Below are 12754 nucleotides of genomic sequence, written 5' to 3'. Positions count from 1 at the left end.
AAACTATAGAATGGGACAATATTTGCAGATAACCTATCCTATAGGGGTTAATATCCAAAATATATAAACAGCTCCTATAACTCAACATCAAAAGAATGATAATCCAATAAAAAAATTACTTGATTACTTGAATAGACATTTTTCCAAAGAAAATATACAGATGGCAAACAGACATATGAAAAGATGCTCATTACTAATCAGGGAAATGCAAATCAAATGGCTAATATAAAAAACACAAAATAACAAGTGTTGACAAGGATGTAGAGAAAAAGGAACTTCATGCTCTGTTGGTGAGAAGGCAAATTGGTACATTCTCTAGGGAAAACTGTATGGAGGTTTTTTTGGAAAATTAAAAATGGAAATAATATATGATTCAATGATTCCAGTGCTGGGTGTTTACCCAAAGAAAATGAAAACACGAATTTGAAAAGATATAGGTACCCCTATGTTTACTGCATTATTTACAATAGCCAAGATATGGAAGCAGCCCAAGTAGCCATCAGTATATGAATGGATAAAGAAGATATATATAGGGGCGCCTGGGTGGCTCAGTTGTTAAGCATCTGCCTTCAGCTCAGGTCGTGGTCCCAGGGTCCTGGGATTGAGCCCCACATCAGGCTCCCTGCTCAGCAGGGAGCCTGCTTCTCCCTCTGCCTGCTGCTCCCCTGGTCATGCTTGCCCTCTCTCTCTGTCAAATAAATCTTAAAAAAAAAAAAAGAGTATATATATATACACACACACAATGGAATATTACTCAGACATAAAAGAAGAATGAAACTTTACCATTCCTGACAATATGGATGGACATAGAAGACATTATGCTACATGAAATAAGTCAGAGAGAAAAAAGACAAACACCATATATTTTCACTTATATGTGAAATCTAAAAAAACAAAACAAAAGCAGAAACAGACTCTTAAATACAAAGAACTAACTGATGGCTGCCTAAGGGGAAGAGAGAGGCAAAACAGGTGAGGGTGTTTTCCACTTACAATAAGTTACAGAGATGGAAAATACAACACAGGGAATACTGTCAATAATTAATAATTTTGTATAATGAAAGATAGTGACTACACTTACTGTGGTGTACACTGAATACTGTATTGAACTGATGAATCACTATGTTGTATAGTTCAAACTAATATAACATATGTCAACTATACTTCCAAAAAAGTAGAGAGTGAGCCCCTTGATAGCAGTCTTGGCTGCAGTCTTTTGGATTTGACATCAATAGCAACAAAAGCAAAAATAAACAGGTGGGACTATATTAAACTTAAAAGCTTCTATAAAGTAAGGAGACTATAAGCAAAATGAAAAGACAACCTCCACAAAGAAAGAAAATATTTGCAAACATACTCAATAAGAGGTTAATATCCAAAATATATAAGGAACTCATACAACTCAATAGTAAAAAAACCCAATTTAAAAATGGGCAAAGGACCTGAATAGACATTTTTCTAAAGAATGCATAAAATGGCCAGTATCACTAATCATCAAGGAAATGCAAATCAAGACCACAATGAGATACCACCTTCCACTGGTCAGACTGACTACTATCAAGACAAGAGATAATAAATGCTGGTGAAGATATGGAGAAAAAGGAACCCTTAGGCACTACTGGTGGGGATGTAAGTTGGTAAATTTCCACTATGGAAAATGTGTTGGGGGCGCCTGGGTGGCTCAGTCAGTTAAGTGGCTGCCTTTGGCTCAGGTCATGATCCCAGGGTCCTGGGATCAAGCCCCGCATCCAGCTCCCTGCTCAGCGGGAAGCCTGCTTCTCCCTCTCCCACTCCCCCTACTTGTATTCCCTCTCTCGCTGTGTCTCTCTCTCTCAAATAAATAAAATCTTTTTTTCTTGAAAAAAAGAAAAAAAAAATGTGTTGGTTCCTCAAGAAATTTAAAACAGAACTACCATATGAGACCACAATCACACTACTCCATATATACCCAAAGTGAATGAAACCACTATCTCAAAGAGGTATCTGTACACATTCCTTGCAGCTTTATTCACAATAGTCAAGGTATGGAAACAACCTAAGTGTCTGTTGACAGATGAATGGATAAAGAAAGTGTAGTAGGTGTCTACAATCAATATTATTCAGTTTTTAAAAAGACAGAAATCCTGGTGGGGTTCCAAGATGGCAGCATAGGAAGATATCCTGAGCTCACCTCCTCCCATGGACACACCAAAGTTACAGATACATATAGACTAATTCTCTCTGAAAAAGACCTCTAAAGACTTACAGAACAGCTGTTCTACAACACAGGGCAGAAAAAAGAGAGAAACCCACCTACAAACTGGTGGGAGGGGCAGAGAAGTGCTCTTGCCAGGACTCCTACCTCCAGCACATCAACCCACAAGAGGGAGGGATATCACAAACTCACAGGTCCTCTCTGAGGAACAAGGGGTTTGAGCTCCACATCAGACACCCCACCCATGGGACTTGCACTGAAAAGAAAAGCCCCCAAAACAACCGCCATTGAAATCAGCAGAGCTAACATCCAGGAGAGCCAGAAGACTATAGGAAACTGAGATTCTGCTTTTCAAGGGCTGACACACAGACTCCCTTGCTACAAGTCCCAGTGCAGAGGCAGTAGTTTGAGAAGCTGGGCTCTGTGTGAGGGAGGTTCATTTATTAGTCTTAGGGAGTATACCAGAAGGGCGGGGGGTTGAGTATAGATCTCTGCAGAGAGAGGTGCTGACAGGTGAATTTTAATTTTCTCTCCTTCCTTGCTAGCCCTGTGCTGGACAGTGCCAATTTTGGTGCTCATAATCTTCCTCATTAGTGCCACTTCCTCATTAATGTGGTCCCCCAATGTCCTGCAGCCCTGCCCTACCAGACCCAGCCCAATGCTTATCCACCATGCCTCCACCCTGTGAGATCTGACATGTGGACTCCAACCACAACAGTGCTCATCCACTAGGGCCCCCAGCCCACCAGATCCAGTAGAAGGCTTATCCAAGCCCCACACAACTCCATGGTGGCCCCTGCCTTGCCATATCCAGTGGATAAACACTCCCCAGTCTGGTGCTTATCCACCATGACCTACAGCTGGCAAGACCCAAAAAGTGAACACACTGCACAGGCAATACTCCTTGAGCATCTGGCAATGGCTCAGGGTGCAGGACGGGGTTGTATCTCTGGGCTCCACAGGACTCAAATATTCAAGAGAGACAAGAGCTTGGCAGGCTTCCACCCCAGGGTATTACACAAACAGCAGAATGCAACACATCCCCAGTCTTCCAATGAATAACCCTTCCAAGTCTGGAAGACAGAACTGCTTCCCTGAATATATAGAAATAAATGCAGAGAGCCAGACACAATTAGGAGGCAGGGGAAGATGATCCAAATGAAAGAAACAAGACAAAACCTCAGAAAAATACATTAACAAAATGGAGATAAGCAATCTACCTGATAAAGACTTCAAAGGAATAGGCATAAAAGCTGTTCACTAAACTCAGGAGAAAAATGAATGAACACCATGAAATCTTCAACAAGACAGAAATATAAGAAATGTACACACATAAGTTACAGAGCTAAAGAATATAATACCCAAACTAGAGGGGTTCAACAACAGACTGGATGAAGCAGAAGAACTGATTGGCAAACTGGAAGAAAAAGCAATGGAAATCACACTGGACAGAGCAGCAAAAAAAAAAAAAAGGAAGATTCTTTATGGGAACATTAGGACAACATCAAGTAGAATACACATTCACATTATAGGGCTCCCAGAGGGAGAAGAGAGAATGGACCAAAAAAATTTTGGAAGAAAGCTGAAAAGTTTCCTAATTTGGGGAATGAAACAGGCATCCAGGTCCAGGAAGTCCAAAAACTCCCAAATAAAATGAACCCCAAGAGATCCGCACCAAGACACATAATTGTAACAGCAAAAGGTAAAGACAATCTGAAAAGCAGCAAGAGGAAAACAACTTATCACGTATAAGGCTTTCAGCGTATTTCTCAGCAAAAACTTGGAGGCCAGAAGAGAGTGGCATGACATAGTCAAAGTGCTGAAAGGAAAAAATTTCCAATCAAGAACTCTAACCCAGCATGGTTATTCAGAAATGAAGGAGAGATCAAGAGTTTTCCAGGGGCGCCTGGGTGGCTCAGTCAGTTGAGCATCCAACTCTTCATCTCAGCTCAGGTCTTGATCGTGGGGTCCTGAGTTCAAGCCTTATGTTGGGCTCCATGCCAGGCGTGGAGCCTACTTAAAAAAAAAAAAAAAATGTTTTCCAGAAAAGCAAAAGCTGAAGGGGTTTATCGCCACTAAACTGGCCTTACAAGAAATGTTACAGGAAATTCTTTGAGCTGAAAAGAAATACAAAACATACAAAAGTAAAAATCTCACTGGAAAAAATAAATATATAGTAAAGGTAATGGATCAATCACTTATAAAGCAAGTGTGAATGTTAAAAACCAAGAGTAGTAAATTTAAACTACAATAATCGGGTAAGGGATACATAAAATAAAAATATGTAAAATGTGACATCAAAAATATGAATCATTGGAGTGACTGAGTAAAAATATAATGGTTTGGAATGTATTCAAACTTCAGTTGCTAAAGAATAAAACCAACTGTTATATACATAGGATCCTGTGTGAGACTCACAGTAACCACAGGCAAAAACTCATAGGTAAATGCACAAAAGAAAATGAAGATTCTAAACATCACATCATGCTAAAGAAAGCCATCAAACCACAAGGCAAGAAAGAAAAAAAGGGAGAGTGAAGAACTATTAAAAAGCCAGAAAACAAAAACAAAATGGCACTTCACAAACTAGCAATAGGTACATACTTACCAATAATTCTTTTAAATGTAAATGGATTAAACTCTCCAATCAAAGACACAGAATGGCTCAGTGAATAAAAATACAAGACCTATCAATATGCTGCCTAAAAGAGACTTCAGAAGACAGACATTAAGACTGAAAGTGAAGAGATGGAGAAAGATATTCCATGCAAATGGAAATGAAAAGAAAGCTCATGCAGCTATACTCATATCAGACAAAATAGACTTTAAAACAAAGACTGTAATAAAGACAAAGAAGGGCATTTCATAATGATAAAGAGGTCAATCCATCAAGAAGATACAATGTTTACACACACACATACACACACCCCATAGGATCACCAAAATATATCAAGCAAAAATTAACATACCCAAAAGAAAAATTGACAACAATGCAAAAATAGTAGGGATGTTAACATCCCACTTACATGAATGAATAAATTAACCAGACAGAAAATCAATAAGGAAATATCAACCATAAATGGCACATAAGAACAAATGTACTTAACAGATATATACAGACCAGTCCATCCAAAAGCAGCAGAATACACATTCTTCTCAAGTGCACATGGAACATTCTCCAGGAGAGATCACATATTAGGCCACAAAGAAACATTGCAATAAATTTAGGAAGATTGAAATCATAAGCACCATCTTTTCTGACCATAATGGTATGAAACCAATCAAGTACAAAAATAAAATTAGAAAACAACACCAAAATGTGGAGATTAAACAACACACTACTGAACAACCAGTGAGTCACTGAAAAAAATTAAAGAATTTCTTTTTAAATAATGACAATTTAAAACAGAAATAGGACATGCCAAAATCTATGGGGTGTAGCAAAAGCAGATCTAAGAGGGAAGTTCATAGCAATACAGTCTTACCTGAAGAAGCAAGAAAAATTTCAAAAAATAAAAAAAAAACAATCTAACTGTACACCAAAAGGAACTTGAAAAATAAGAACAAATAAAACTTAAAGTAGTAGAAAGAAGGAATTAAAGATCAGAGTGGAAACAAATAAAATAGAAACTTAAAAAAATAGAAAATATCAACGAAGGGGCACCTGGGTGGCTCAGTCGGTTGGGCCTCTGACCCTTGATTTCGGCTTTGGTCATGACCTCAGGGTCTTGGCGTCAATCCCCGCTTCGGGACCCATGCTTAGTGAGGCATCTGCTCTTTCTCCTTCTCCCTCTGCCCCTCCCCCTGCTCATACTCTCTCTCTCTCTAAAATAAATAACTCTTAAAAAACAGAAAATATCAATGAAACTAAGAGATGGTTCTTTGTAAAGATAAACAAAATTCACAAACCTTTACCTATAGTAACCAACACAAAAAAGGAGGGGTCAAATAAAATCAGAAATGAAAGAGGAGAAGTTATAACTAATACCACAAAATACAAAGGATCATAAAAGACTACTATGAACAATTACATACCATCAAACTGGACAACCTAAAAGAAAGGGAAAAGTTCCCAGAAACATGCAATCTTCTAAGACTAAATCATGAAGAAATAGAACATTTGAATAGACTGATTACTAGTAATTAAATTGAGTAAGTAATCAAAAACCTGCCCCAAAAAACAATAGTCCAGGACCACATGGCTTCACTGGTGAATGCTACCAAACAAAGAAGATTCAATAGCTGTCCTTCTCCAAGTCATCCAAACAACAAAGAGGAGAGGAGGGAATGCTCCCCAACTCATTTTATGAGGCAAGCATTACCCTGATATTAAAACCGGAGAAAAACAACACCAAAAAAAAAAAAAAAATTACATGCCAATATTCTTAATGAACATTAATGCAAAAATACTCAACAAAATATTAGCAAAAAGAATTGAACAATATATTAAAAGGATTATATACCATGATTCAGTGGGATTTATTCCAAGGATGCAAGGCAGGTTCAACATCTGCAAATTTTTTGACATTACACACATTAACCAAATGAAGGACAAAAATCATATGATCATCTCAATAGATGCAGAAAAAGCATTTAACAAAATTCAACATTCATTTATGATAAAAACTCAAGAACACGGGGATAGAGGGAATATACCTCAATATAAGAAAGGCTATATGAGACAAAACCACAGCTAACTTTATACTCATTGGTGAAAGCTGAAAGATTTTCCTCTAAGATCAGGAATGAGACAAGGATGCTTACTCTTGCCACTTTTATTCAACATATTTTAATTCCTAGCTACAGTGATTAGATAAGAAAAAGAAATAAAAGTCATCCAAATTAGAAAGGAAGAAGTAAAACTGTCAGTATTTGTAGATGACATGATACTCTAAATAGAAAACCCTAAAGACTCCACTAAAATACTGTTATAACTAATGAATGAATTCAGTAAAGTTGCAGGATACAAAATCATTATACAGAAATCAGTGGTGTTTCTAAACAATAATAACCTACTATCAGAAAGAGAAATTAAGGAAATGATCGCATGTCCAATTTCATCAAAAAGAATAAAATACATAGCAATAAATTTAACCAAGGAGGTGAAAAACCTATACACTGAAAACTAAAAGATACTGAAGAAGAAGGAACAAATGAATTGAAAGATATTCTGTGCTCATGGATTGGAAGAACCAATATTGTTAAAATGTCTATACTACCCAAAGCAATCCCTGTAAAAATTCCAGTAGCATTTTTCACAGAACAAATCAATCAAGAATTCGTGGGGAACCATGAAAGATCCCCAACAGCCAAAGCAATCTTGAGAAACAAGAACAAACATGGAGGTATCACACACCCTAACTTGAAACTATATTACAAAGGTATAATAATCAAAACAATATGGTATTGGTATAAAAAAAGACACACAGATCAGCTGAACAGAAGTGATACCCCATAAATAAATATACCCACACATATAAACATAATTAATTTATGACAAAGGCGCCAAGAATATACAATGTAGAAAGGACAATCTCTTCAATAAATGTTGCTGGGGAAACTGGACAGCTACATGTAAAAGAATAGAACTAAACCACTATCCTCTACCAAACACAAAAATTAGCTCAAAATGGATTAAAGACTTGAATGCAAGACCTGAAACCAGAAAATTCCTAGAAGAAAACACATGCGGTTAGATCCTTGACCTCATTCTTAGTGATGTTTTTCTGGATCTGACGCCAAAGGCAAGGGAAACAAAAGCAAAAATAAATAAATGGGACCACATTAAAGTAAAATGTTTCTGTGCAGCCAAGGAAACCATCATCAAACTGAAAAGGCAACCTGCAGAATGGAAGATGTTATTTGCAAATCAAATATCCAACAAGGGGTTAATATCCAAACTAAAAAGAGAGCTCATACAGCTTAACCAAAAAAAAAAAAAAAAAAAAAACCCAAAAAACCAAACAACTTATTTAGAAAAATGGACAGAGGATCTGAATAGACATTTTTCCAAAGAAGACATTCAGGTGACCAAGAGACACATGAAAAGATGCTCAACATCACTAATTGTTAGGGAAATGCAAATTAAAGCCACAATGAGATATTACTTCACAAAAATTAGATCGGCTCTCATCAAAAAGACAAGAAACGACAAATATTGGTGAGACTGTGTAAGAAGAGAACCCTCATACTCTGTTGATAGGAATGTAAATCGGTATAGCCACTATGGAAAACAATATGGAGATTCCTCTAAACATTAACAATGGACTACCATATGATCCAGCTCTCCACTTCTGGGTATTTATCCAAAGAATACGAAAACATTAATTCAAAAAGATGTATTCCAATATTCAGAGCAGCATTATTTACAATAGCCAAGATACGGAAACAACCTAAAATGTCCGTTGATGGATAAATGCATAAAGATGGTATGGTGTATATATACAATGGAATATTACTCAGCTATAAAAAAAAGTGATATCTGACCATTTGCAACAACATGGATGGGCCTTGAGGGTATGATGTTAAATAAGTCAGAAGGGAAAAGAGAAAAAAACAGTACAGTGTCACTCATACGTGGAATCTCAAACAACACAAAACAAATAAAGAAACAAAATAAAAGCAAAGACATAGACACAGAGTAGATTGTTGATTACCAGAGGTAAGGGGATTTAGAGGGTAGGAGAAATGTGCAAAGGGGTCAGATGAATCATGATGGATGGTAACTAGACTTTGTAATGAGTACAGACGTCAAATTACAATGTATACCTGAAACTTATATGATGTTATATTCCAATTATACCTCAATGAAGAAAAAAGAAATCCTGCCATTTGCAACAACATGAACTTGGAGGGCACTGTGCTAAATGAAATAAGCCAAAGAAAGACAAATACTGCATAGTATCACTCGTATGTGGAGTCTAAAAAAACAAAATAATTTTTAAAAGTCTAACTCTTATAAACAGAGCGTTGAAAAATAATTACCATGGACAGGGAGGTGGAGGAAATAGGGAAAGTTTCCTAAAAGGGTGCAAACTTTCAGTTATAAGATAAAGAAAATCTGAGCATGTAATCTATAACATGGTGTCTATAACTGGTAACACTATACTATGTAATGGAATTTTGCTGACAGTAGAACTTCAACATTATCACCAAAAAAAGAAGATAAATACACGAGGTGATGATATGTTAGTTAACTAGATGGTAGTCATCCTTTTACAACGTATAGGTCCATCAAATCACCATGTTGTGCACTTTAAGTATCTCACAATTTTGTCAATTATATATCAATACAGAAAAACAAAAACACTATAAGGAACAACAAGCATTTGCCACACAGGGTGTTGACTGGCCTGTCCCCTCCCTTCCTGCCATGTCTCAGATCTTTGTACCCTGCCTTCCTGATTGTTTTCTACTTTACAGCTGTGGGGCACACTGAGGGGAAGCATTCTGGGACTGAATATAACAGTAATCCATCGAACGGCAACGACCTGAGAAGGTAAGTCCGGCAGGGCCATTTCAGAGAGTTCTTTTTCTCCACGATGGGAAGAGAAGCTGCCCTCGGTTGTGCAAATGGAAGGTTCCAATGGAAGGCAAGTGTCAGGGCAAGTGGTGGCCCCTGTGTGTGGAAAGAAGTGCAGAGGGCCCTCCGAGGAAGAGGACGGCGGCTCCCACACAGGAGATGGTGACTAAGTGGAAAACAGTGGGGCGGGGTGGATATGAAGAAGGGAGGGCCCAGCTCAGAAAAGTCTCAGAAGTTACACAGCGCAGTTTAGGCTTAGAAAAGATAAGGCGCTGGATCTGCAGAACAAAAATGGGAATTAATAGCTAAACAATAAACCAGTTTACAGTATGGGAGCGGAGAGAATCTGGTTGCCCAGAGAAATGTGGTGCCCCCATCAGTGAGGCTGTGCCCTTGCCCTGGCCTGGGGTGTACAGCTGTGGCTGCAGGGGGCGCGGACCCCCTGAGCGGGGTGGTTCATGCACCCAAACTACGCACAGCCGATGTCAGGCTGAGTGACCTCAATCTCCAGACACTCCAATGATGGACAGAGTTGCTTCTGGTAGTCCCAGAGCCGTGGAGAAGATCTTACTTGGAATCTCTGAAGAAATCATCTCTCAGCATTAATCACAGCCTAATGTACATTTCTTGGGGAGATTTTCCTGTGACAAATGAATACCTTTCTGTATTTCCTTAACTGTTCATGGGAAAAGGATTTGCTGCCCACATGTCTTACTAATAAATCTTCAGATGCTTGAGTGAAACATTTAAAATACAGTTTCTTTGGAAATAAAAGTATGAAACACTTTAAATTATACGTCTAAGGAGTCAACATTCTTGAGCTCTTCAGAGTGAAATGGAAAAATTGTGTTTACTTAAAGGATACAGAATCATGGAGACTGAACATCAGAAATAGGTTGTGGAAATAAAATCTCATTTTCTGTTGCATGTTATTAACCTGTCTCTCATTCCACCTTTTATTCTTTGAAACTGGGAAATGTGAGCTCCTCATCCTTGCACAAATCTATTTGAATTATCCAACCACCAGAAAAATGTCCCATCACCTCTCCAGTTTGTCAGTGGCTTTATAGTGGTGAGGGTGCTTTGCCATGGTGCCTGTGTTTATATTTACTACGGAGAATGTTACTGGTACTGAAATGAACTCTGGGCTCTGTACCGCCTCTGTTTCAACAGCTTCTCTCCTAGCTCTTTGAAATTACTGACTTGCTCTGTCTCATTAGTAGATACCAGCTTTTTTTAAATAGAAACTGGCATATGGAACACCTTAAAAATACTGTTAATTGTTCTGCATGTCCTAAAGTGTTCATATTTACAGTCTCTCTGCTTATACATCTGACATCATCTTACAGAAACCCCAAACATCTGTATCTGTGTAACAGCTAAGGTCTGTTTAAGAAGGATCTCAACAAGGTTTTGACTTACTCTACAAAATGAGCTTTAAAAAACCACTATCCCAGGATCTGACCCTAGCAATTTCTCAACAAGCATAGTTTACACACACATGCCACACATAAAGCCCAATCTTCTCAGCTGTAGAGCTAGACTACTGCAGTTCACCTGCAAAATGTTTTACCTGCTTTCCATAGAATACTCACTTGAAGAACCATGTCTTAACTCTAGCTTCAGACTTCATCAAATGGATATTTTAAAAGGCATGAAACCACTGGGACTCCATCAAAATAAAAAGCTTCTGCACAACAAAGGAAACAGTCAACAAAACTAAAAGATGACCTACTGAATGGGAGAAGATACTAGCAAATCACATCTCTGATAAAGGATTAGTATCCAAAATATATAAAGAACTTGTACAACTCTATACCAAAAAACAATCCAATTTAAAAAATGGAAAGATACGAACAAACAGATGGCCAACAGACACATGAAAAAGATGCTTAACATCACTCATGATCAGGGAAATGCAAATCAAAACCACAATGAGATATCACCTCACACCTGTCTGAATGGCTAAAATCAAAAACACAAGAAACAAGTTTTAACAAGGATGTGAAGAAAAAGGAACCTCTTGCACTGTTGGTGGGAATGCAAACTGTTGTAGCCACTGTGAAGAACAGTATGGAGGTTCCTCAAAAAAAAAAACAGAACTACCCTATGATCCAGTAATCACACTACTGGGTATTTACCTAAAGAATATAAAAACATTAATTTGAAGGGATACGTGCAACCCCATGTTTATTGCAGCATTATTTACAACAGCCAACTTAATGGAAGCAACCTAAGTCTCCATCCACTGAAATGAATATATATATACACACACATATATATATAATGGAAAATTACTTAAAAAGAATGGAATCTTGTCATTTGCTCTGACATGGATGGATCTAGAGAGTCTAATGCTAAACAGAATAAGTCAGTCAGAGAAAGGCAAATACCATATGATTTCACTCATATGTGGAATTTAAGAAACAAAATCAACAAAATGGGGAAAAAAGAGATAAACCAAAAAACAGACTCTTAAGTATAGAGAACAAACAGATTCCAGAGGGAATGTGGGTGGGGGGATGGGTGAAATAGGTGAAGGGGATTAAGAGTACACTTACCTTGATGAGCACTGAGTAATATATGGAATGGGTGAATCACTGTATTTTACACCTGAAGCAAATACAACACTGTAGGTTAACTATACCGTAATTAAAATAAAAAATAATGAATAAAATAAATAAAGCATGAAACATCACTATGCTATTATTCTGTTGTTGTTTTAAAAGCTGCCATTAGCTTTGGGGAGGATAATTATTAATACCTCTCCGTCACATCAAATTGGGAACTGGTTGAGAAATGAGGCACAGGAGTCAGACTGATAGAATTCAAAATATCAGTTTTGAGGCTAATAAAGTAGAACTGGGGATCATGCATGAATCTGCTCGCCAGTCAAGCTGATAGTTGTGGCCTCCTGTTTGGTTGGTACCCAGGGCAGCCCCCTTGCAGGAAAGTAGGAGCCTCATATATTTTGGAGGGCAAGCACAACTCCCTGAAACCCTGCCCCACAGCCACTTGGCCTCATCTTGGGGACAAGA

General features: G+C 37.8%; 1 protein-coding gene across 13 annotated transcripts in view; it reads right to left on the bottom strand.

Annotated features, from left to right (window-relative positions):
- The window catches only part of LOC144381608 (uncharacterized), a 42539-nt gene that overhangs the window by 7651 nt on the left and 22134 nt on the right, over positions 1-12754 (bottom strand). For 9 of the 13 annotated variants that reach the window (XM_078070722.1, XM_078070721.1, XM_078070724.1 and 6 more), the window contains one exon: positions 12278-12329. In XM_078070722.1, coding sequence (XP_077926848.1) covers positions 12278-12329 — 52 coding nt within the window. Of the gene's footprint in view, positions 1-11311; positions 11407-12277; positions 12330-12754 lie in introns of all 13 variants that reach the window. The other 4 variants (XR_013447097.1, XR_013447095.1, XR_013447096.1 and 1 more) reach the window with 1 other exon arrangement.

Source organism: Halichoerus grypus, chromosome 4 (assembly GCF_964656455.1).
Source record: "Halichoerus grypus chromosome 4, mHalGry1.hap1.1, whole genome shotgun sequence".
In the NCBI taxonomy this organism is placed as follows: domain Eukaryota; kingdom Metazoa; phylum Chordata; class Mammalia; order Carnivora; family Phocidae; genus Halichoerus; species Halichoerus grypus.
The sequence above is the reverse complement of the archived record's forward strand: the minus strand, read 5'-3'. Positions and strand labels throughout refer to the sequence as shown.